At 38.2% G+C, this 26,888-nt stretch overlaps 1 protein-coding gene across 1 annotated transcript in view; it reads left to right on the top strand.

Annotated features, from left to right (window-relative positions):
- The window catches only part of TASOR2 (transcription activation suppressor family member 2), a 78,174-nt gene that overhangs the window by 4,702 nt on the left and 46,584 nt on the right, over nucleotides 1-26,888 (top strand). Inside the window, exons 2-6 of the mRNA XM_028130900.2 lie at nucleotides 12,115-12,248; nucleotides 16,545-16,690; nucleotides 16,970-17,065; nucleotides 18,306-18,378; nucleotides 24,244-24,335. Coding sequence (XP_027986701.2) covers nucleotides 12,115-12,248; nucleotides 16,545-16,690; nucleotides 16,970-17,065; nucleotides 18,306-18,378; nucleotides 24,244-24,335 — 541 coding nt within the window. The remainder of the gene's footprint in view (nucleotides 1-12,114; nucleotides 12,249-16,544; nucleotides 16,691-16,969; nucleotides 17,066-18,305; nucleotides 18,379-24,243; nucleotides 24,336-26,888) is intronic.

Consider the following 26,888-nt stretch of genomic DNA (forward strand, 5'->3'; position numbering starts at 1 on the left):
AATCTGGAAAAGGCTCAGGATTTGGATTTACAAAGTACTTCTCATGGCAGCAACACATGGTGGAGCGGAAATAGAAGAATTGATGGTGATTTTTATTATTTTGATGCCCTAGATCCCCTTCTCCACTCCACACAACTACCACTCTTCTACCCTGACAGAAGACTGAAGGTTTACACTCAGGAGACATTAACTAGGCAGGCTCTAGCAGCTGAGGTAGGGGTAAAGCACCTAAATGAAAATGGGGATTAAGTTAAAGCCTGCATACTGAACAGTGAAGACAGACCTTCCATTTTCTGTGTGGCTCTCAGAACTAATAGTCAAGCTTATGTTTCCCCCTAATCAAGGTATTAAAGGATTCTTTACCAGGGGAATTATGGCAAAATATTTAACAGATAAGGACTTTTGGCGTTGACTTGATTAAATAGCTGCATTGCCATCAGGAATGAGGGCGGCTGGTCAAGAAGAACTCTACATGCTTCAAACTTTCAGCCAGTTTGAAGTACCTACACCTAAATAGAAATGAACATCCAAGGATCACTAGCCATTTGAAGTCAACATAAAAGACAAGTAGGAAAGTCCGGCCGGCGTGGCTAGTGTTGAGTGTCTGTCCACCTGTGAACCAGGAGTTCACGGTTCGATTCAAGGTCAGGGTTGTGGGCTTGTTCCCCAGTAGAGGGCGTGCAGGAGGCAGCCGATCCATGATTCTCTCTTGTCGTGGATGTTTCTATCTCTCCCTCTCCCTTCCTCTCTGAAATCAATAAAAATATTTTTTAAAAAACGACATGTAGGAAATAAAAGGAACCTGGTAGAAATAGATTCATTGCAGGTAAAAGAACAAAACTTCAACGAAATAAAACCATAGTATCTAGAGAGAAAAGAGATGATCCATGAAAGAAGATGAAGTTCTATTTTTAAAAGAGAAGTTATTCAGAAAACAAAAAAGGTCTATAACAGCAGAAATTTCAAAAAAAATTTTAATACAAGGGTTTTAATAAACCTGAAAAGCTCTCCCAAAAAAATAGAACAGCCACAAGAATTAGAAAATATGAGTGAGAACGTAAGAAAATTAGAAGACCAGTCAATGAGGTTCTTCATCTAATACAGTAGAAAGAAATTTATCTGTATCCCAGAACTGAAGAATATGAGTTTCTACGTTGAAAGAGACTGTTTATCTGATGCCCTGGACAAGGAAACAGGAGAACAAAACCACCGAACTGAATGTACACTTCCAAAGGAACAAGACCAGATTAGTTCCTAATCATTCTACTTATGAAAAGAACAATGGGAAGAGGGCAGCTCTCGGAATACATTTTGAACTAATTCAGAGGAAAAAACCCTATAAACTCCAAATTATCTGTAAGTGCTGTCGGAAAGCCATGATAGGAAGTTCCAGCAGTTCTATGAGAAAGGTAAGAGTTATGCAGAGGAGGCATAGCTTAGAAATCTCCAGCAGCCCTTCAGTCCCAGATAAGGACTAAGAGAGAATTGCTATGTACTGGCCTAAGACTGAACAGCTGTATAGCATCCATTAAGGAAAGCAGAGGGGGAGGAATTGGGAAGTGCCCGCGCAGCCCAGAGTTCTTAGAACATGCTAGCAAAATACTCCTAAAAGTGAGTATATGCCTGTGGAAGCAAGGGTGGGTTCTCTTAATGACAGTGGTCTTTAGAGGAAACCAAAGCTGGAAGTCAAGTCCCTCCTGAACCAGATTTCACTTGCAAATTATAAGAGGAGTGGCAACAGAGGCACCATATTACTTAAAAATACAATCCTTGGAAGCAGAAACAGAAAGAGATTATTAAGCTAAGAAACCTGAAAACTGCTGTTTTCCCTACAGCCTGAGCCTTCTGCCAATAGTCCAGGGTCATTCACCTCATGTACATATGAATAACAAAAAGATGTACAACATTTATATGATCCTGTGGTAGATTGCATTTCATTGTTGGTTTTTGTTCTTTTAACGTGTTTTTATTAAAGGTATCATTCACCTGCCAAAAAATTCACCACTTAAAAGTGTACAATTTATTGTGATTTTTTTTTTTTTAGTATATACACCAGGTGGTTTCACCATTTTCTTTTTAATATATTTTTATTGATTTCAAAGAGGAAGGATGTGGGATAGGGAGAAAATAATGAGAGAGAATCATTGACCAGCTGCCTCCTGCACGCCCTCCTACTGGGAATTGAGACCGCAGCCCTGGCATATGCCCTGACCAGAAATTAAACCATGACCTCCTGGTTCATGGGTTGATGCTCAACCGCTGTGTGACAACAGCCATGTTTTATTAGTTATGTACCCCAGGGTTTTACTTCTTATATTCCTGTCATGACTCTGCAGTTCTTCCCATTAACAGTATCTCTCCTTTCCTCATGATTTTGGGTTTGGCTATGTGACTTGCTTTGGTCAATAATATCAGGTAGAAGTGACAGCATGTCAGTTTCAGGTCTAATATGCCTTAAGAGGACTTGGGTATTTCCACTTGTTCTCTGTACCTCTGCAGTTTCCATGAGAAAAGCATGCCCCTGCTAGCTTATTGGTAGATGAGGGATATAAAGTATACAGTTCCACTCTCTACAAGCCTAATTCAGCCAATACTGTAGAAATGTAACAGTAAATGATTGTGATTATGCCGCTGAATTTTGGGATGGTTTGTTACTAAGCAATAGTTAATTGATACAAATATATCACACACACAAAAAAGGTTAAGGGGTGGGGGAACCACAATTTTCTACAAATGATGAGGGGGGGGGGATGGCCACAAAGTAGATCATGCGTGGTCTCCCCTATTATGCTTCACCCGCAGAAATGACTATTTGTTACAGAGACTGTGTGACTCATAATCCTAGAATATTTACTGTCTGGATCTTATGAAAAAGATCTCACCTCTTCAAGTAGGTGAAAAATGCAACCTAAAATTCCAATATACATTTAAAAATAAATAAATGAATACATCACTTCCATACCTACTAGGATGATTGTAATCAGAAAGCTAAGTGTCAGCAACAATTTGGAGAAATTAGAACTTCCCATATGTAGCTGGTGGGAATGTAAAGTGGTACAGCCACTTTGGAGAACAGTTTAGTAGTTCCTCAAATGCGTAAACATGTTTACCATATGATTTAGAAGTTCCCCTACCCAAAAGAAATAACATGCCCACACAAAAACCTGTACATGAATGTTTATAGCACGATTATTCATAATAGCCCCGAAGTAGAAATGACCCAAATGTCCATTAGCTGATGATTGGATTAAAAATGTGATATATCCATGACATAAAATATTTGGCCATAAAAAGGAATGAAGTATATGCTACGAATGAATGAACCTAAGCCAGTCACAAAGACCACATATTGTATGATTCTTTTTTTTATGAAATGATCTAGTATAGGCAAGGCAATAGAGAGAGAAAGTAAATTAGTAATGGCTAGGCCTGAGGGTAGGGAACAAGAGGGGTGAGGAAGATGGTTAAGGGGTACCAGGTTTCTTTTGGAGGTAATGAAAGTGTTCTAAAAATGTTAGTGGTGATAAAGTGGGTTGCACAACTCTGAATATGCTAAAAGCCATGGAATTGTACACTTTAAATGGGTGAATTGCATGCTATGTTAATTATCCTATATTAAAAGCCTAATATGCAAATCGACTGACCAGCAGAATGACCGGTCGGTATGATGCATACTGACCACTAGGGGCAGACCCTCAATGCAGCGGTGGTGGCAGGGGGCAGGGTCGGCAAGCGGGCGGCGCCAGGCCAGCCAAAGTGGGTGCCAGTGGGGGGGCCCCGATTGCCCCGCCAGTCTTCCCGCAGAGAGAGATAACTGGCAGTGGCAGTGGGGGGCTGGGCCGGCGAGCAGGCGGTACCAGGCCAGCCAAGGTAGGTGCCAGTGGGGGCCTCCCAATCACCCCACCAATCACCCTTCAGATCGGCCCTGGTCTCTGGCCAGGCCTAGGGACCCTATCTGCGCACGAATTTCGTGCACCGGGCCTCTAGTATGTCAATAAAGTGTGTTAAAAATGAATTAGTCCTGGCCAACGTGGCTCAGTAGTTAGAGCATTGGTCCTCGCATTGAAGGGTCTTGGGTTTTTCCCCATCAGGAGCACATACCTGGATTGCAGGTTTGATCTCGGGCCCTGGTCAGAGTGCATGTGGGAGACAACCAATTGATGTGTCTCTCTCACATCAATGTTTCTTTTTTTCTCTCTCTTCCTCTCTCCTTCTCGCTCCCCTTCCATTCTCTAAAAATCAGTGGAAAAAAATATCCTCGGGTGAGGGTTAACAAAATTTTTTTAAATTAATTAATGACCATAGAACTATGTAAAAAGATACAAAGCAGAAATATAAGAATTTGAGGAAGGGAGAGCCAGATAGTAGGAGGATATGAAATGAGAACTGGCAAAACAGAAAAGAAATGGAAAAAAAAAGATTAAACCTTTCCAGAGACAAAGAATAAATGAGATACACATGGGAGACAAGGCACCATTGCAAAGAATACCAAGGTAGAAATGAAATTTTAGGTATATTTTGTCACAGTTTGAAAATGAGAGAAAATAAACCCATGAGAAATCAAACAAATATATTTTTAAAAAGTAAATAATGAGGTAATGATATAGAAGGCCAAAGGAAAAAAAACTGGAGGCCCCAAAGAAGAAAAGCAAAACCATGCAATAAAACAAAGTGTAATTGAAGGTATTTTTTTCCTTAAATAAATAAACATATATTTGAATCTACCTAATGAAAGTGTACATCATGTTCCAAGGAAAAGTGGCACAGCACTGAGATATATTCTGGTAAAAAATGTTGGGCTGGCAAAGTCTTCTCATATACCAAAGGTTGCTGGTTTGATTCCAGGTCAGGACACATACCTAGGTTGTGGGTTCTTGGGGTGAGTAGGGGAGGCAACCAGTTGATGTTTCTCACATCAGTGTTTCTCTGTCTCTTTCTCGTTCTCTCTCAAATCAATAAAAACATATCTTTAGGTGAGGTGTGTTTTTTTTTTAAAAGATTATATCGTAAGGGAAAGAAAAGCAGGTTGGTGGCAGAACAGAAACAACACCAGAAAACTAATGAACCACATGCAAAATACTCAAGGAAAAGTGTGAGCTAAGGATTTTTGTTTTTATTTTTTTTGTCCTGCCAAACTGTCCTTTGGGTGTAATGACTATTGATGAGTAGTTTTGAACATTCATGGTTTCATATACTTTTTTCTTTTTTTAATCCTCATGACATGCTTAGAGAGAGGACGGGAGAGAGAAAAAGAAACATCAGTGTCACAGAGAAGCATTGATCGTTTGTTTGCCTGGGTTGGATCAAACCCCAACCCAGCTATATGCCCTGACCGGGAATTGAACCAACAACCTTTTGGTGCACAGGACAATGCTCAACCAACTGAGCCATTTCAGCCAGGTTTCAGATCTCTTTTATATAAGTCCTTCTTGAAACAACTAGAAGACAAACTCCAGTTGATCAGTAAATGAGAAGGGAAACTTCAGCCAAGGAATTGACAACTAAAATCATAGAATTTATTAGAAAGTGTTACTAGAGATCATTGTCTTTCTAATTTTAAAGGGAGTATCCTTTATGTTCCACCATCTATTTTTGTTGGTGATACTGCCTTAAAATTTTCTTCTTTATAGTTTACTGGAGGCCCAGTGCACAAATTCATGCACAGGTGGGGTCCGGCCGGCCCATCCCAATGGGGCTGATTGGGGCTGGGCTGGCCAAGGGGAGGGGCTGCGGAAGGTTGGCCGCTGGCTCCAACCCCAATTGTGGTGGAGGAGCTGACTGGGGGCAGGGCCAGTCAGGGGGCGCTGCGGGAGGTCAGCTGGCCCTGCCCCCGATCGGGCTGGAGGGGCCGAAGGAGGTTGGGAGGGGTGATTGGGGCCCAATCAGGCCATTTGGCTGCTGCAGTGTGCATATAGCAACCTATCGTTCTAGTCACTTGGCTTTTATATATAGAGATTTTTTTAAAATATATTTTATTGATTTTTTTACAGAGAGGAAGGGAGAAGGATAAAGAGTTAGAAACATCAATGAGAGAGAAACATCAATCAGCTGCCTCCTGCACACCCCCTACTGGGGATGTGCCCGCAACCAAGGTACATGCCCTTGACCAGAATTGAATCTGGGACCTTTCAGTCAGCAGGCTGACGCTCTATCCACTGAGCCAAACCAGTTAGGGCTATATAGAGATTTTTTAATTAATTTTAATTTAAGTATAGTTGGTATACAGTCTTATATTGGTTATATTAATTTCAGGTGTACAATATAGTGATTCGACATTTTTATACTTTACAGTGTGATCACCCCACTAATTCTAATCATCTGTCACCATGTAATCTTATCACAATATTTTTAGTGTATTCCCCTTCCACTTTTCATCCATCCTCTCAGCTATTCCTTCTGGTAACTATTCCTTTGATCTCTGTTTCTATGAGTCTGTTCTTGTTTTGCTTGTTTTGTTTTAAGATTCCACATATAAATGAAACCTTACGGTATTTTTCTTTCTCTGCTTGACTTACTTCACTTAGCATAATACACTCTAGGTCAGTGGTCGCCAACCTTTTGGACCTCATGGACCACCAGTGGTCCATGGACCACCGGTTGGTGGCCACTGCTCTAGATCATCCACATTGTTGCAAATAGCAAGATTTTATCTTTTTTATTGGTGTGTAATATTTGTGTGTGTGTGTGTGTGTGTACACACACGCGCATGCATGCGGCACCTCTTCCTTATCCATTTATATATTGATGGGCACCTAGATTATTTCTATATCTTCGCTATTATAAATAACTAGAGGCCCGGTGCATGAAAATTTGTGCACTCAGCGGGAGCGGGGTCCCTCAGCCTGGACTGTGCCCTCTCACAGTCCAAGAGCCCTTAGGGGATGTCTCACTGACGGCTTAGGCCCACTCAGTATTTTCAACTTTCTCTCTTTTTTTTCATTAACCCTTTGCACTCGCTTGCTTTTTTCTCGAGCTGCTACCGATGCTAACCGTGTCGAGTCACACTCGACATCTGAGTGCAAAAGGTTAATCCTCAGCCAAGGATATTTTTCCCATTGATTTTTAGAAAGTGGAAGGGAGGGGAGAGAGAGAGAAAGAGAAAGATTGGTTGCCTTCCTCCCCCTATCCAGGTTGGGAATGAATCCGCAACCCAGGTATGTGTCCCTGACTGGGAAATCGAACTATTGACCCTTCTGTGCTCAGGCTGACGTTCTACCACTGAGCAACACCTGCCAGAGCTATATTCAACTTTTTTTTTTTTTTTTTTTTGCAAGCTTGATTCTGAGTAGGGGACGTGTATGATCTCTCCCTCTATCTCCCTCTCCTTCTCCCTTTCTTTCTCTAAAATCAGTAAAAATATTTTTAAAGACTTTTTTTCCTATGATCTTTTTCTAGAAATGTTATAGTTTTAGCTGTTAAGTTTAAGACTATGATTCATTTCCAGTTGAATTTTATGGGTTGAGTTAGGGCCCAGGGTTTATGGATTTTTCCATTTGGGTTGTTATAGCACAATTTGTTGTAAAAATGATTTTTCCCTATTGAAGTATGTTGGCAGTGTTGCTGAAAATCAGTATCTGAATTGTCTATGCTGTTTCTTTGATCTGTAGGTATTATCTTTACATCAATTCCACAGTCTTAACTACTTTAGCTTTGTAGTAATTCTTAAACTCAGTCCTTCAACTTTGTTTTTCTCCAAAATTATTTTGGCTGTTCTAAATCATTTGGATTCCCATATGAGTTTTAAAATCAGGTCATCAGTTTCTGCAAACTGGAATTGTGTTGATTATCTGTAGATCAGTGTTTTATCTCAGCATCCTCCAACAAGGTCACAAAGCTAGTAGAAAGCACAAGTACAGATTGAAGCTGGACCACATAGTGCTCCACAAAGGAGCTCTCCAAAAACACTTGATGTATCTATCTATTCAGAGGTTATTTTTAGTACAATTTTAGGCTGAAATACTAATTGGTAACTGAATATTAAGCATACGCAATTTGAAAGTCAGAAAAACAAAACGTTGTGTAAGAAAGGAAATTGACTACCCATTGTGGCTCACTCATGATTAATGTATACAATTTAGTGCAACATTGAATACTGATTTAATAAAAATAATATTACTCTGAGAGGATGGGAAGAAGTGTATTTTTATGTGTGTGGAAAGGTGTTTTTCATTAAAGGAATATCTAAAGTTTATACAGGTATTTTATTTAGGAACATGGAGTTATACCAGAAGACACAGCTAAAGTTGAAAGTGGTCACCTAAGAGAATTGAAAATAGGGTGCCCTGGGAGGGTAGGGGCAATGACTGATAAGCCTAGTGGCTTTTGGCCTTTTATTCAGTGTGTATACTTTGTTGAAATTTATTTTTTTAAAAGAAGGGGAAGAAAGATTAAATAGCTTTCTTGTTCTGATACATTCCTGTCACAAAGCTAGAAAGACCTGGGTTCAAAATCTTGTCTTTCCAAGTCCTTTGATTCCAGAGTCCATGCCCTTAATCACCTCCCTTTAGTCTGAAGAGGAGATTGTCCTGAACACAATTGTTTCGCACATAATTCTGAAATTATGACCTAAATGTTAAAGAATACCAGCAAACAGGTCTTCAGTTTTCTCCACTTATCCCCAGCTCTGGTGCAGAGCTATACATTTAAAAGGACTGTGGCAGATACCTGTGGAACACTTATGAAGAAAGGAGTGGAAATATGAAAATTAGACTATATGTAACTAAAGAGGGATATTACATGAATAGTAATAAGAATCAAGGGTATTTTGCCCTTGTGCCTGAGAGAAGGTAGATTTTATTGAGAAGGTGGGAATCAAGCAGTCAGAGACTTTAAATACCTTATACAGTGAACCCTTGGTTTTTGTGGGCCTCGATTTAACAGACAAAATTTCTGGTCTGTATGTCACATGTGAAAATTAACAGGTTGGGTTTTTTGTTATTAATTCATTGTTATTTTTAACAAATTTTAGTGAATAGGCCATATGTTGGAAAAATTAGAGTAATACATATAGAAAACTTTTTGGTGAAATTAAACTTTTCCTACATAATTTTAATTACACAAATGTGACTACTACCTAAGTAAAAACAGGTAAACTCACTAATTTGTCAATTTTTAAACATTATCATTTGGAAAATCTACTTTATTATATAATGGACTTTCAACTTTTAACAAACACCCCCTCTCCTAAATTAATCTGTTATATTGAAGTTTTACTATATTTTAAGTTTCAAGTTTTCACAGAAGTTATATTAACTTTTGTGCTTCCTTGCTAATAAATACTAGGATAAATGTCTCTTCATGGCAACAAATAAAAAAGAAGAATTTGATAAATTATCTAGGGCAGTGCCCAATGCCTCAGACATACTAGGCCTTCAGTAAGGCAGATTTCTAGTCACAGTGTTAGCACTGAAAAGAGCCTTAGAAAGGTAATTATAATTAAACTAGAGGCCATTGCACAAAATTCGTGCACTTGGGGGTAAAGGGGTCCCTTAGCCCGTATTGCGAGAGGGCACAAGCCAAGCCGAGGGACCCCACTGGTGCACAATTGGGGCTGGGGAGAAACGCGGGAGGTTGGCCATCTGGGGAGGGACTGTGGAAGGGCTCCAGGGCATGTCTGGCCCATCTCTCTTAGTCCCGATTGGCTGGACCCCAGCAGCAAGCTAACCTACCAGTTGGAGTGTCTACCCCCTGGTGGTCAGTGCACGTCATAGTGACTGGTCGACTGGTCGACTGTCTGCTCCCTGGTGGTCAGTGCACGTCCCAGCAACTGATTGACCAGTCGACTGTCTGCCGCCTGGTGGTCAGTGCACGTCATAGCAACTGATCAGCCAGTCATCTGTCTACCCCCTGGTGGTCAATGCATGTCATAGCGAGCAGTTGGGTGGCCTTAGCATGTCACACTTTGATTAGTTGAATGGCCGACCAGACAACCGGACACTTAGCGTATTAGGCTTTTATTATATAGGACTAGAGGCCCGGTGCACGAATTCGTGCATGGGTGGGGTTCCTTGGCCTGGCCAGCGATCAGGTCCGATCAGGGCTGGCCACAGGAGGTTGGCTGTGAGAGCGCACTGACCACCAGGGGGCAGCTCCTGCATTGAGCGTCTGCCCCCTGGTGGTCAGTGCGTTGTCATAGCGACTGGTCGACCAGTCGTTTGATTAACCGGTTGTAACGGTCGCTTAGGCTTTTATATATAGAGATGAGGCCTTAGAATAAATACTTTAACAAGGTTCATAGTGTGCTTTCAGCTGCCAATCAAAGTGATTTAAACAATCAGGGACATGTATAATCTATAATGATGAAAGTATAATGTGCTAATTAGACTGGACGTCCTTCCGGACAAAGCCAGTGGCTGCGAGGGAAGCCCGGGTCCCGGGTGCCAGAGGGAAGCCGGTGCTGGCAGCCAGGGGAAGGAAGGCCTACTCTTGCATGAATTTCGTGCATCTGGTCTCTAGTTTTACATATCAAAAGATTCAGAGGCAAGGCAGCTCCTGTTCATTCAGCAATTCTAGGACTTCGTTAAGGATCTAGATTCTTTCTGTTTGGTTCCATCATCATTGTGTTGGCTGCTCAATCTAATTATGGGTGCTGGGAGTTCCAGACAAAAAACTCATCTTCAGATAAGGCCTTAAGGCTAGAAGAGGATGAAGTCAGGAAGAGTGCACCTTTTCCTCCTGTTCTTTTTGTAAGAAACCTTTTCCAGAATTCTCTTTGTAGAGTCCTGGTCAGAGTTGAGTCATATGTTTATTCCTAAAACAATCACTAACCAAAGAGAATGAATTTACCATAATGAGCTTAGATTATTCTGGATAAGCACACACACCCTGCTCCCAAGCCTCTCCTGAAGCTTTGGATCACCCAATACCTAACCAAAATTGCTTGTTTGGGAGAAGGGAAGAAAAAGGGGCTTTATTATTGAGAAGGCAGTCAGTAATATCATAGGAAGGTGTCAGAACAAGTTAATGATAGGCCTGCAATAGAATCCTGGTATCCTGATTCCCAATTTAATTCTCTCCCTTCTTCACATAATCTACTTGCTTAATGAATGAATATCATCATATTGCTACTTTTTCTTAAAACTATTCATATCCACACAATTCTGACTCAAATACTTTTGCAAGGGGGAAAGTGTAAAATTATACAACTATACATGTGATTTTTAAATTGCTTTTTGTGAAGCATATTGAATTTCTCAAATAAAAAACAATTTGCAGTTCCTTACATGTATCTTGTTTCTACCTCTGCATTTGTTCCATTGCCTAGAAAACATACACACTATGCCCTTCTTTGGCTTATTGTTTTTAGTACTTATTCAGATATCAAGTATCAGTGACTTTCTGAAACTTTTCTTAACATATCAATGAAATTGGTTGTTTGTACCATTATGTACTCACTATATCGTGTTCTAGATTCTCCTACACATTTCTAGTACTTAGTTTCTTTACAGGCTTGTCTTCCTTTTCTAGTCTAATAGTTTTCATTGTAGAGACTTTTTCGACTGGGGATGTAATAATTGTCACTAGTAATTTTGTTTAATGAATGGATGCATTATATGTCTAATTTATGACTTCTCCAGTGTTTTTGCTATTAATGGATTCTGGTGCATGGAATACCCTTGTACATATATCCTGTGCACTGACACTAGTATTTCTGAGGAGTTGATTCTTAGAAATGGAATGGTTATTTGATATGCACATTTATAAGTTTTTGTTAGGTGCTACCAAATTGTGTGGGGAGATATTTTATTTGTGTTCTATTTGATTTTGCCATTTCCAAACAGAATATGAATGTGATTCTATAATCTCTTCATTTTGAAGGATTTTTTTCCCCAGTGAGGCAAAAGGGATTCTATTAGCATAATTTATTTCTGTCGACAAAATTGTCTTTAAAACTTAAAAAAATATATATATTGGAGGAAAAGCATTTCATTTTATGTGTGTTACTGCTTATATAGCAACTGTAGCCCTTAGTTCTGTAGAGTTGTCATAGGAGGTAACCATTACAGAATTGTACCTAATGCAAATTAGATGCCAGTAATTATTTGTTTATATAGTAGATATGCTGTAAATAGAACTATTCATTTTATGATATAATTTTTTCTTTTTTCATTTTAGCATCTATGGCATTAACAGAAAACAGCACTATGTCAAGAACTCTGGGGGTATACTTGGTGAAAATGAATTAAGACCACCCACCCAACTACATTCTCTCTTAGAGAAGACCAGGACAGGGTTCATATCAGAAAACAGTGGGTATTAAATTAAATGCAATAAGTTATTACTAATAAATTCAAAGTAGACCAGTATAACTTTTTAAATTTTAATCATATGAAAGAACTTTTAAAATTATACTTTCAATAGCTAAAATTTTTTTTAAATCATTAGTCCATAACTGATAAGTGATTGATTAAATTTTTAAATTGTATCAGGAAAGGTATTTAAGGAAAATTGTCATACTCCTTATTTGTATTTTTTTTAATTATGATTTATTTTACTTGATTCTGAATTAAGATATCTTAGAAGTAATATGTGCTTATTTGGAAAAACCTAAATTTGTAGAAGTATGTATAAAGTAAAAAATGTAAGTTCCCATTTTATCCATTTCCCACTCTGAATAACCATTGGTTTAAACACTGTTAACAGTTTGGTTTCCCATCTTTCTAGATTGTTATCTGTATACTTTCAAACACATAATTTGGAATGTTGTTGTTGTTTTCTAACCAAAATGACACGATATAATGCATGTTATTTATTCCGTATTATATAATAGATAACTTTATATGCCAGTATACGCAAGTTTATTTTACTTAGTAAATGCAATGTGTTTCCCTGTTGGTGGCAATTTTAGATTATCTCCAGTATTTTTGCTATTATGGATTCTGGTGCATGGAACTCCCTTGTACATATATCCTGTGCACTTACACTAGTGTTTCTGAGGAGTTGATTCTCAGAAATGGAATGGTTATTGGATATGCACATTTTTAAGTTTTTGTTAGGTCCTACCAAATTGTGCTCTAAAAAAGTTGTATTTATCTTAAATTGGCAATTCTTTAGTATATTAAAGTAAAGGTAATACATTTAGAATTAGATGATTAAGGGGTAGGCTATTCCCTCAACACTATCAAATGACCTGCTTAGACTTAAAATATATAGTCATAGATAGTACTAGCAGGTGTAGTTTGCAATCCGTCTATAGGGGATACTGATAAGGACCTTTAATGGCCTATATTGTTGGGTTCTGAGCGTTTCTCTTGTTGATGAGTGCTGTTTAATGCAAGACAGGAGATGTGGTAATGAAAGTTCTGGGGAGATGTGGAAGTGGCTGATTTTTGTCAGTTTTGTGACACCTGAGTTGTTGGCATTAGTTCATCTCATTATTTGATGTCAGACCAGATGCTTATAGGATGAAAAAATATACCTGTGATATATCATCAGAAATTGGTTTATCATTTTCTAATCTCTTTTATTAGAAGTTAAAAAAAAAAAAGCCCAAAACCAGAAACTCAGTATCTCTAATGGATTTTGAGAGAGGGGAGATTAATGCAGGGTACTTTGAACAGATTCTACCTTGTGTCAAGCTTGAGTTAGCATTTTAGATTGAATCCACAAATAGCAGAGAAGTGAGTCCAAAGCCAGGTGCTACAGGAAAGCATATTAACTCAATTTCCAGAGCCATTATGATTGAAGTTAAATTTTCTCCCATGTGCTCTCTATTGGTCACTTAGGGCCACTTTTTCTACATTATAGGCAAGTACTTTTCAAGTTACCTTTTTAGATGTGTTAGATTTCTTTGTGCAGTAGTCCCCTCTTCATTCTCCTAGTATTCTTATAACCTTGAATGTATAAATAATGTGTATTGCTTACCAAAAATGTGACCATTAATTTAGTGCTTATAATGTTTTATTTTATTTTTTTTAATGTTTTATATAAGTTAGATTCTTAAATGAAAGTATATTATGTAAGGAGAGATACTGTCAAATAATTACTCAATAAAATTCTCAACTATTTTATTTATAGAGTAGGAAACTTGTGCTTTCTTGAGAGTATAATTGAAGTAATTTATGAAGTCATGAAAGATTGAAGATTTACTGTGATTTTCAATACCGTGGCTTTTGACATCCTTTCTCTTCTAACCATAAAAGAATTACTTTTGTATATATATTGCTGTTCAGAGGATGCTGACCTAAAGGGGAAGCATTTTTAACTATAAAGAAATAGTTTTAGAAGTAAACATATATAAGCACAAAGTAATTTATTTCCTACTTGTTTCTCCTTATTTTTTCTTTTTTTGTTTCTTTAAAATTTATTTTCTTTTTTTGTTTTTACTTATTTTCTTTTCTTGTTTATTTTAAATCATCTTTATTAATAGCTTTATTGGGAACAATACTCTGCACATTGGTATAAAGTGTTCTCTGACTACATGTATTTGGGAAACACTGTGTTAGATAGGTATGTTGTTGTTTTTTAATTGCACGGCTTTTACAGTTTTCAGTTTATTGTGCCTTAACACTCAAAAATAGGGATATAGTAGTATTCAGTACTTATGAAACTTAAAACATGCCTATCTATTAACATCTTGTAGAATTTAAAGAAATTGATAGTCTTAGAAAGTCCATTTTTAAAGCTGTGATAACTTTTGCTTCTGTCACTGGAAGCAACGTATTTCTCAAATATTGAGCCTCAAAATACAGTTACATTTTTTATATTATATTGCCTTTTAAAAATATTAAATACAGGTTTCCAAATTTATAATTTTTAAACGAATTCTGATTTGTATTTAAGCTTTTGTAAGATGAATTTGCAAATGCATAGACCTCCTAGTTTAAGTAATACAGCTTTAGAAAGCCATAATTTTAATTATTATCGTGGTGTTTTGCTATTTTAAGCTCTAGAATATCTTTATTTTGTATAGCACTAGTATATTGAAGGAGAAAGTGAAACTGAGAAAAAGTAAAACAATTGATATGGATCAGATGTACCACTTCAGAATATTCTCAAGTATTTCATCCTCTTTTCTTTCCTTCCTTGCTGTTTACAATCTTTCATTTTTGGTACTAGGAAGTTTTGTTTATAAAGCATTTTAAACTAACTTTATAATTGAAGTGTTAGGACAGTTTAGTCCTAATTAGTTTCACTGAAATGTTTGTTTTCATTTCTGTGATAGTCTAGTTTCTTTTTTTTCTTACTTGTTGTAAGAAAAATTTTAATTTTAAATAATATGCTTTTGCATATTTTTTAATTTTAAATAATATGCTTTTGCCCTAGTTGGCTTGGCTCAGTGGATAGAGCGTCAGCCTGCAGACTGAAGGGTCATGGGTTTGATTCCGGTCAAGAGCATATGCCTGGGTTGCGGGCTCGATCTCCGGTGGGGGGCATGCAGGAGGCAGCCGATCAGTGATTCTCTCTCATCATTAATGTTTCTATCACTCTTTCCCTTCCTCTCTGAAACCAATAAAAACATATTTTTAAATAATAATAAGAATAATAATATGCTTTTTTCCTTTAACTTTTGAACTGTAATTTGCAGAGTTCTGGTAAATGTAGGAAGCCACATTAATGTATTTATTTGTAGTATATGACTATAACTTGCAGTGCTATATCAGTTATTCCTTGCTCTTTCTTATTTATAAATTATCAGTTTGTACACTCCTCCCCAGCCTTGTTAAAGAAAGGAGAGAAGATACAAATAGGAGTAAACAAATTAAATGGTTAAATATTATGAGAAGTTATTAGGTTCAGTTCTTGCTAAAGACTTGTAAAGTCAAAAGACACAAAGGCTCACATCAAGAGAATTACTGGGTTGAGTCAGCAATTCTCAATTAGGAAACATGCCTCTCATGGGAAGGGCATATCAGAATATGTGGGATAGCACATGAGTATGGTTTGAAAATAGCACTTTAAAAAAGTAATGAAGTTTTATTTTTGTAAAATGAAAAAATGATTTTATAATGCAAACCATAACATGTTCAATAGACATATCTAAGCTAGTGAGGAAACCCCAAAGATACAATGATTTCTAATGTGTTTGCAATAGTAGGCTCATTAAAAAGAGCCCAACAGATGTACGTGGGGATTTGATGAGAAGACGGGAAGGGTAAATTTATCAAAATATGGCATAGGTTTAAAAAATCATAAAGATGTGAAACATTGGTCTGTGTGATTGCTGATCACCAACTTGACAATACAGTCACATCTGCATTTACCAGTTGCAGTTACAACATCCAGCTTAAACCACAGCCATAAAGGGATCTGGCAGGGTACATTTTATTCTTGTATTGAAAATAATTCACCCTAAATTGTAATTCATTTAGATTATTTTCTTCACATGAGAGGCCCCACCTGCATTGGGCGAGATCCAGGGGAGGGCATTTTACTAGGTTTGGCCCATCTTTTAAATTAAGATATGATCACCAAAACACATGGTAAAAGTCTTAGTTATATAGGAAGGAAATAGATGAAGTATTTAGTGATATTTAGTGTATCACTTTTAATCCCTTCCTTTGGTTATCTTAAACAGTTGCATTATTTTTGTTTGTGTTTTACAGTTTTTGAGACAGTGTCCTTGAGTTCAGACTCTCTCTTCCAGAGGGCAGTTTCAATTCTCCATACTTCTTACTTGGACTCTGCATCTGAGCATGGTTTTCAATACAGTCAAGTGACTTTGGTGAAAAATGACATTTTCTTAAATGAGGTGAGGTGCTTGGTACACATTGTGTCTGTGTGTTAGTTTTATTTTAGCTTTAAAGAACCATGATTTGGGGTATATAAGCCTAGTTCTTTTAAGCTATCACTTTTCAAATTAGATAAAAGATTCTTGGAAACAGTCACTTGGAAGGTAATAATCTAACGAATAGGAAAATAAATTTTATTAGACTTTTAGCAGGAGCAATTCAAATGATGCATTTTTTAAAATTAACTTGCAAGGCAAAATAACATGTTTATACCATTTGGTTATTCTCTCTTTATATAGTACAAAACTTTTTACCAAGAAAAAAAAGCAAGTAACTACACTCAGGAAGAACTTCAAGAAACTTACGGGTTTCTTCTGTTTGAAAGTGAAAATCAGGTAAGGGAATTAGGTAGTATAAAATTAAATTTGTGAATTAACGTACAAAATAAATTATTAAACTTGAAGTATTGGCTTTTTACTTAAGTATTATAAGATTAACAGTTCATCAGCCTTTTTTGTTACTTAGTTTGGTAGCAATGTAAATGACAGTGAAGCTAGTTATGAAAGAGATTGGATTTCTGCAACTTTTTGTAGGTCCATTTTAGTTTTATCTTAAATAAATTTGTAAACTCGTGGTCAGATTTGGATTAATACAGGTTTCTTAGGTATCAGTAATGCCTTTTAATGGAATGAACAGCTATTTCTCCATTATGGATCATTGTTTACATAGATACTTTCTATTCTTTATGGAGGTTTTTCAAGTTTAAATGATATAGTTTTGGGGATAAAATGGGCACTTTCAGCATTCTAATTAGTTGAAATTGTTTCATTCCCATCTTTGAAGATTGAACATCCATATTGTTGCTTTTACCTGACTTGTGGGAGAAGGAAACTGTGTGCAGGGTATGCCCCAAAGATGTGTTTGGCACCTTGATATAATTTTAACATAAGGTAATGTTTTAGTAGGGTTAATGGTATTTTAAAAACAATGGTATATTTGCTTACAGGATGTTTACTCTTCGTATATAATATAACGATATTATAGTAATACCAGGATATTTTATTTAATCAACTACTTCCAAATAAGATGTGCTATGGCCAAAACCGGTTTGGCTCAGTGGATAGAGCGTCGGCCTGCGGACTCAAGGGTCCCAGGTTCGATTCCAGTCAAGGGCATGTACATTGGTTGCGGGCGCATCCCTGGTAGGGGGTGTGCAGGAGGCAGCTGGTCGACTTTTCTCTCTCATCGATGTTTCTAGCTCTCTATCCCTCTCCCTTCCTCTCTGTAAAAAACCAATAAAAAATAAAATAAAATAAAATTTAAAAAAAGATGTGCTATGGATTTGGGAGTAAAACATTTCCAAAGCTATATTTTAAAAAGAAAACTTTAAGAAAGGACTTACCTGTGATCTTAATTTGGTTTTGCTGGTGACATTTTTGTTATCAGAAATGGTGGCTTTCATGAAAAATTTGAACTATTAACCAAATGCAGTAGCCTTACATAACCTTGCTTTGTGCCATAAATATGTACAGTGTAAAGATTTTATACTTATTTGAAAGCCTATAGATTACAGTGTTCATTCATTACCTCTCCCAAGACGAATATGATAAGCGAAATGCTATCTTTTGTTTAAAGGCAAAATTGGTATGTCAGCGTGGACTCTGTATTGGCAGCAGTGCTATTACCACTCTGGGTGACCCAGCAAAAGGTAAGAAAAAAGAATTTCTTCTTTTACAAAATGAAGTACGGTATAGTTTATTTCATAAGATACCCATATTAAAAGCCAGTTTCATTAATGATAAGTAATCTTTAGAATAGAACTGTATCATATAAATGAGCTTTGAGCCTAAAGTTTTCCAATAGAAGTTACATGATCAGAATTTGTTTTTAAAAGTTGGTTGGACTAGAAAACATACTGAAAGTATCTTTTAGTGCCAAGAGATTATTATAGTCATCCAGGATTAGTGAGGCTCTCCTCTATGCTATCATAATTGCAGTAGGAATAGAGAATATATAGAACTAATCAAACTTGGCAACTATGGAATGTGAGGAGTAAGAGAAAGGACATAAAGATTTAAACTTACACTACAGTGATATTACTGATAAAAAAGAGACACAGAAGGAGAGAAGATTGGTTGGGAAGCTGATAAAAGAGAAAGGTAAATCGTATGATTAAAAAAATGTAGATTAGCACTAAATTTCTTCAGTTTTCTCATATGTAAGACTAGAGGCCTGGTGCACATGTCGTACACTGGGGGTCGGGGGTTCCTGTGCCCTTTTGCAGTCCGGGAGCCCTCGGGGGATGTCAGTCGGATATCCTTAGCGCTACCGCGGAGTGGGGAGAGGCTCCTGCCACCGTCGCTGTGCTCACCAGCCGTGAGCCTGGCTGCTGCATTGAGTGTCTGCCCCCTGGTGGGCAGTGTGCGTCATAGCAACCGGTCCCCCCATTTGGTCAATTTGCATATTACCCTTTTATTATATAGAATAGGTAAAACTGTCTTCTAGATTTGTTGTGAAAATACATGAGACTCTGTAAAGTGCTGACCACAGCACAAACCTAGTAAACTCTCAGTAATTGGACACTGCTACTTTCATGAGTTGATTTTGAAAAATAATGAGATCTTCATAAGCGTTTCTGAAGATACCTTAGTGGTGATAAGAATAATTGGAAAAGGAATTAGGAGTGTAGATTTTGGGTCAAGGTGATGGGGGTTGGCGTTAGTTGAAGCCAAACATAGTGTTACATAGAAAAATATAGAAGGAAAAAATGGCAAGGAACAGAACTTTTGGATCATATGGGACTGAGGGGAGGGGAGGATAGGGAAGGTGTAGAAGGAGGAGCAGTCAAGAGCAGTACAATGGATGAAGAATCAGAAGGTAAAATTTTACAGAAAACAGAAGTATCTAAGCGGGGGGGGTTATATAGCTGTGTCAGGTGCTACAGAATCCAGACTGAGAAAGATTATTGGGTTTCATGGCTAGATTCCTGCTGACTTTAAAAATATATATCTTTTTTGAGATAAAATTCACATATCAGATAATACATCCATTTAAAATGTACAATTCCATGCTTTCAGTGTAGTCACAGAATTGTGAAGCCAGCAGCACAATTTTAGACTGTTTTTGTCACCCTAAAAAGAAGTCCTGCACCTGTTAGCTACCTTTAGTCCAGGTAGTCACTAATCTACTTCTTGCCTAATGGATTTGCCTATTCCAAATAGTGTATATAAATGGAATCATATATGATCTTTTTTGACTTTTTTTCTTTTACTTAGCTTAGTGTCCTTTGGGGTTCATCCATGTTGTACATGTACCAGTACTATATTCCCTTTTTGGCTGAATAATATTTCATTGTATGGTTATAACATGCTTTTGTAATCCGTCAGTTGATGGACATTTGGTTGTTTCCACCTTTTGGCTATTCTAAAAAGTTCTGCTATGTATATTCATGACAAATTTTGTATAGGTGTGTGTTTTCATTTCTCAGACATTTACCTAGGAGTAAAATTGCTGGGTCATGTGGTAACTGTTTAAAACAAAATTTTTTAAAACTTACAGTCAGCTCTTCTAAAAGACATTAAAGGGAATAAATTCATAACCCAATGGCACTTTACAGTACATAAAACTTGTTTCTTCTTTCCTATTCTTTTTCACACACACCCCTCCTTTCCTTTATAAAAAATGCTAACATAGAAGAGAGCCTAGTATAATATTTAATATACCTATCATGTATATCTAACATGTTTTGCATCAGACCCTTCCTTTGCTAAAAAATTTTTAGGTTTTTGTCTTTTTGTTGGTGGTGGTTGTTGTTTGTTTTGTTTTGTTTTTCTGAAGAATTTGAAAGTAAGTTACAAATAAATACCTCAGCTTACATCACTAAAAAGTAAGGCCACTTTTCTACAATCCCATGCTTTTATTAATGATTTTTGAGAGGCTGGCTTCATAGGGTGGTTGAGCGGAAGCTGTATATTCCTAACAAATACAGATTCCTTCTTAAACACATATACAGTAGGTCCTTGGATTACATCGGAGATCCATTCCTACGGTGCGATGTTACGTGATTTTCGCCGTAAGTCGAAACCCACCTGCATAAGCACCTACGTCACTCACATGGAGCACATACTCAGCAGTAATGAAGTGAAACAGTAAAAATAATTTGAAAGATAACAATTCCTGATCTTTACTTGTGGTAAATAAATAACAAAAAACATAAAGCACATATGTACATACATCGAAATGACGGAACTTTTTTTTTATGTAAATAAATGGGAGATGACAACATAACCACGAAATGATGTACATCGAGTCCGATGTAACCCGTAGCGCAGGGGGTGCAGCCTGAGGTCCCCTGTCTGTACTGGGCTGATAATAAAATTGCACCACTGCCTCTGTATATTTTATGGTTTTGGGCTCAAGTTGAAGTGGGTTGTTCTGTGTGTAATAGTAATCTATAATAATAAAAGCCTAGGTGGTCCTCGCGCCCTTGTGCAGCGCCCTTACGTCATCACTAGATGGCCTCCATAAGATGGCCAACCTCACATAATCACAAGATGGCCACCACAAGATGGCCAGCAAGGGGGGGGGGCAGTTGGGGGCGACCAGGCCTTCAGGGGAGGCATTTAGAGGCAATTGGGCCAGCAGGGGAGCAGTTAGATGTCAATCAGGCCAGCAGGGGAGTGGTTAGGGGGCGATCAGGCTGGCAGGCAGAAGCGGTTAGGGGCAGGCAGGTAGGCAAGTGGTTAGGAGCCAGTGGTCTCGGATTGGAGAGGGGGCAGGCCGGGCTGAGGGACACCCCTCCCCATGCACAAATTTCATGCACCGGGCCTCTAGTACTTTATATTAAAGTAGTGTTAAATAATTTTAACCCTACCAGACCTGAGACCCTGAACCTAACTGTCCCCTTAAACCACACAAAGTCAATTCAAACTCATGAGGGCAGACATTTGCAATGGCTAACCATGAGGTCTGACCACAATTGGTTGGTTATTTTTAGTTTGTGATGCATTTTTTTCACGTACTAGGCAAAGTACCGAAAATTAGGTACAGCGGTATAGCGGCAGATTCAGAAATTACCGAAAAATCGGTATAGCGGTCTGGTAGGGTTAAGAGGCTATTGCTCTTTCTCTTCTTGAGAACCCTGTGGTTTATGTATCTATGCTCCAAGGCCATCTCCCTCTTCAGTAACATACTCCTCAGTCAGTCACATGGTTGTTATTAGTAAACTGGTGGCCTGGTGCATGAAATTCGTGCACATTAAAAGGGGATTAATTAGAGGAAATATTTTAATACTGCTATTTGCCCTTTCTCTATAATAGAAGTGTCAGAGATGAAAGAAAATTAGTAAAATGTGTATGAAAATCTTCCTCCTGTCAGAGTCTGCCTTTTGCACGCTCCCTACTGGGGATCGAGCCCTCAACCCGGGCATGTGCCCTTGAATGGAATCTTGGGCCATTCCACCCTGACATGTATCGTCACTTTGTCCAGCATCTCCACACTGTATATGCTCCCCGCCCATTAGTCACTTTGTAGCCCTCTCATTTATTAGATCGGCTGTCACGGTATCATAATGCTTGTGTTCAAGTAACCCTTATTTGACTTCATAATGGCCCCAAAGCTAAGAGTAGTGATATCAGCAATTCAGATATTCCAAAGAGAAGCCCTAAAATGCTTCCTTTAAGTGAGAAGATGAAAGTTCTTGATTTAATAAAGAAAAAAAATTATATGCTGAGGTTGCTAAAATCTATGATAAGAGCAAATACTCTATTTGTGAAAAGGGACAAAACAATTAGTGCTAGTTTTGCTGTCACACCTCAAACTGCAAAAGTTATAGGCAGTGCGTAAGTGCTTACTTAAGATGAAAAAAAGCATTAAAGTTGTGGGCGGGAGACATGAACAGAAAACTTGTTTCAATCGATGGGACTGTCTTGTGCAAGAAAGCATTTAGCCTTTATGAAGACTGCAGCAAGGGACCCCCTGTAATGAGTGGCACCAAGCCATTTACTGCAAGTAAGGAATGGTTACACTGATTCAAGAATAGGTTTGGACTTAAATTTTTAAAAATTATTGAAGAGGCTACATCAGCCTGTGAAGGATCTGCTGCCACATTTCCAGAAAAGTTGAAGAAGTTGATTAAGGGAAAAGGATACCACCCAAAGTAAACCTTCAGTTTTGATGAAACCGGACTTGTCTGGAAGAAGATGCCCAATAGAACCCACATTTATAAAAATGCATAGTAGCCACCAGGGTATAAAACATGAAAGGACAGATTAACTCTAGTATGATGTGGTAATGCTGCAGGGCCTGTGATAAAGCCAGGTATGGTGTGCAGAGCCAAGAACCCCACATGCTTTCAAATACAAAGAAAAATTATCTGCCTGTGTTCTGGCAATATAATCATAAAATGTGGGTGGTAGCCATCTTGTTTATGAAATGGTTCCACCATTTGCGTCACTAGAAGAAGAGTGAGTAATTCCATATATTGGAGACAGGTTTGGTTCCAGAGACTATCTCAATAAAGCGAGGCATGAATTTTTTTGTTTCCCAGTACATATAAAAGACATGTTACCGTTTATTAAATGTGCAATAGCACTAAGTCTAAAAAACAATGTATATGCCTTAATTTAAAAATACTTCATTGCTAAAAAATAATAACCATCATCTGAGTCTTAAGCAGTTGTAATCTTTTAACTGATAGAGGATCTTGGTTCATACCCAGTCAAGGCACAAGCCCAGATTGCGGGCTCGATCCCCAGTTTGGGGAGTGCAGGAGGCAGCCAATCAATGATTCTCTCCCATCATTGATGTTTCTATTCTTTCCTCCCCTTTCCTCTCTGAAATTAAAAATAAATAAATAACGCACTTAAAAAAAAAGGTTTTGTTCAATGGAGGCTTGCCACAAACCTTCAATTTGTAAAAAGTACAATATCTGTGAAGCATGATAAAGCAAAGAGCAATAAAACAAGGTGTGGCTATGCAAGAAGATATTTTGAGAGCGGAAAGACCACATTTACATAATCTTTATTATGATGGTTCTATTATATTATCACTTATTGTTGTTAATCTCTTACTGTGCCTAATTTGTACATTAAACTTTATCATAGGTATATATGTGAAAAAACAGTACATAGGGTACAGTACTGTCCACGGTTTCAGGCTTCCACTGGGAGTCTTGGAAAGTATCCTCTGTAGATAAGGTGGGGTTACTATACTTAATAAGATTTTTTTTTTTTTGTAAAATAATAACTTGAAGATCAGATTACCATAGATCTTTTCACTGTATGATTACAAACTTAGAATTTTCCAAAAATGTGTGACACTTTGTTTTCCATTATTAGTACCCTAATAAGAAATTGGTTATCAATTAAATATGTTTTGTCTTAGCTCTAATGTTTCTATACCTTTAGAATAACTTAAAACGTTTTTTTAAAGTAAGCAGTTTCAAAACAGTTTTTAATGTTGACTTTTATTTATCTTTTGTCTTGTTCAGCTAAGGGTACACCTCCATTGGAATTGTATATGTGTAAATAATATTTTAAAAGTGTAAATTAATCTATATTTTATGCTCTTATAGGTGTATACATTTCCAAATACTCAGACTATCTTCATGCAAGACCATGGTATCATGGGAAGTCTGGTTATATTATAATTTTTAATCTAATTAAGGTAAAGCCTATGTGTACTTTTGTATAATTTTTCTTTTTAAAAGTAAAGGTTATCAGTTGGTGATAATGTTCTTTGCAGATCATTTGCTAAACATAGTCCTCACCAAAGACAGCTATTCAAAATCAGAAAATGAAATTGCTATTTCTGCTTTCCTTTAAAGACAAAGATTTTTTATTTATTTACTATACTAGAGGACCGGTGCATGAAATTCGTGCACGGGGGTGGGACTGGGGGTGGGGTCCCTCAGCCCGACCTGCACCCTCTCCAATCTGGGAGCCCTCAGGAGATGTCTTACTGACAACCTAGGCCTGCTCTCTGTGGACCTGCCTGCTTGATGCCATCGCAGGCCCTGGTATCTGCTCTCTGTGGGGGCCTGCTTGCCCTTCGCCACCGGGGCCAGGGGCAAGCAGGGCCCTGGTGTCTGCTCTCTGGGGGGGCCCTGCAGGGGACTGCTTACCCCTCACTGCCATGGCCAGGGGCAAGTAGGGCCCTGCTGTCCACTCGCTCGCTGTGGGGGATGTTCCCGCCCCACCCCCGGCTGCTTGCGCACACACAGGCTTGGAGCTCCTGGGTCCTGGGGATGTTCCCGCCTCGCCCCTGGCCACTCGGCGCCTGCGCGCATAGGCCCAGAGTGGCTGGGGCATTCTGGGACCCCGGGTGCTCCGGGCCTACGTGCGGGCCTCCAGGCTCAGAGTGGCCTGGCTCCCGAGGACGCCCGTTCTCGGGACCCAGACCACTTGGTGCGTGTGCACGCGCAGGGAGCCACTCTGCCCCCGGCTGCTCGGCGCCTGCATATGCAAGTAATTTGCATACTCCCGATTGGCTGGTGGGTGTCGCGAAGTGATGGTCAATTTGCATCTTTCTCTTTTATTAGTATAGATCAGTGGTCGGCAAACCTTGGCTCGCAAGCCACGTGTGGCTCTTTGGCCCCTTGAGTGTTCTAACGCCACTTCTTCAAAATAGACTCGCCCAGGCTGAAAACCGACTTCTGCGCATGGGCCACGAAGTTTCAATCGCACTGTACATGCGTGCCTGCACGTGGTATTTTGTGGAAGAACCACACTCAAGGGGCCAAAGAGCCGTATGTTGCTCGCGAGCCGCGGTTTGCTGACTACTGGTGTAGATGATCTACATTTTTTAAAAAACCTTAGAAATAATACAAAAGATACTCAGTGAAGTCTTCCTCTCACTCCTGTCCCACAATGCCACTTTTTAATAATACATGTTTATTGATTTCAAAGAGGAAGAGAGAGGGGGAGAGAGAGAAACATCAATGATGAGAAAGAATTATTGACTGGCTGCCTCCTGCACACCCCACACTAAGAATTGAGCCCACAACCTGGACATGTGACTGGGAATCAAACCGTGATCTCCTGGTTTATGAGTCGAGGCTCAATCACTGAGCCACACCAGCCATGCGACTTTTTACACATTAAATAATAAAACAGGTAGCTGCTTGTAAAACAGTATACTTACAGTTAAAAGAGATGAATTTAGAAAACAACATTTGTTGTCATTTAAATTGTCACAATAAGAAATCTTTATTTTCGCCGAAACCGGTTTGGCTCAGTGGATAGAGCGTCGGTCTGTGGACTGAAGGGTCCCAGGTTCGATTCCGGTCAAGGGCATGTGCATTGGTTGCGGGCACATCCCCGGTAGGGGGTGTGCAGGAGGCAGCTGGTCGATGTTTCTCTCTCATCGATGTTTCTAGCTCTCTGTCCCTCTCCTTTCCTCTCTGTAAAAAGTAAATAAAATATATTTAAAAAAAAAAAAGAAAAAAGAAATCTTTATTTTCTTTATCCCATTAAACATCCAGATCTTGTTTACATGTTTATGTGGCACCTATAACTTGATGATCTCAGAAATTCTTAAACACCCTTTAATAGTTCAATATGAGTGAATCTTGCAATTAGAATTTTCACTCAAGTAGTAGGAAAGCGCTGATTTTATAGGTTGGTGGACTTTTTGAGGGCATATTCTGTGGTCTTTTTGTTGTTTTTGCTTTTGTTTTAGCTTTCTGAGTTCTTTGGTTATAAATATAACAGAACTGATTTTTTTAAAGAGAGTGTAAATATGTTATATTTCAAAATTTTGTCCCCAAGAACTAGAGGAAAATTAGTGTTGCACTGGCACACAATCGCTGCTTTTCCTTTCTTAGTTCTTCCTCTCTTGCTCGATGATAAGGACTATAATTCTGCTGTAGATAGTGTACCTGTCAGCTCAGTTAACAAATGTTTGGTTTTTTACTTATGTCAGATTGCCTTGCCATTGGTTTATGCTCCTAAATCCCCTCTCTGTTTGGTGGATATTGCTGCTTAGTTTTTGCCTGCATGTTCTCAGCCCTCCTTACTGTTTACATTCTTTGGCTTCTTTGATGAAAGAATCGCCTTTCGTGGTCCTGTAAATGAAGAGGCAGGATCTTAACAGCAAAAAAAAAACAACCATTTTTTAAATAATTAAATTCTTCTTGTAAAAATAAATTTGTAATCTCATCCTCATTTTGGTTTATATTTAGTATATTTTTATTTGTTCTATCTATGTCATCATGTTGTT

The sequence above is a fragment of the Eptesicus fuscus genome, chromosome 2, assembly GCF_027574615.1.
Source record: "Eptesicus fuscus isolate TK198812 chromosome 2, DD_ASM_mEF_20220401, whole genome shotgun sequence".
NCBI lineage: Eukaryota > Metazoa > Chordata > Mammalia > Chiroptera > Vespertilionidae > Eptesicus > Eptesicus fuscus.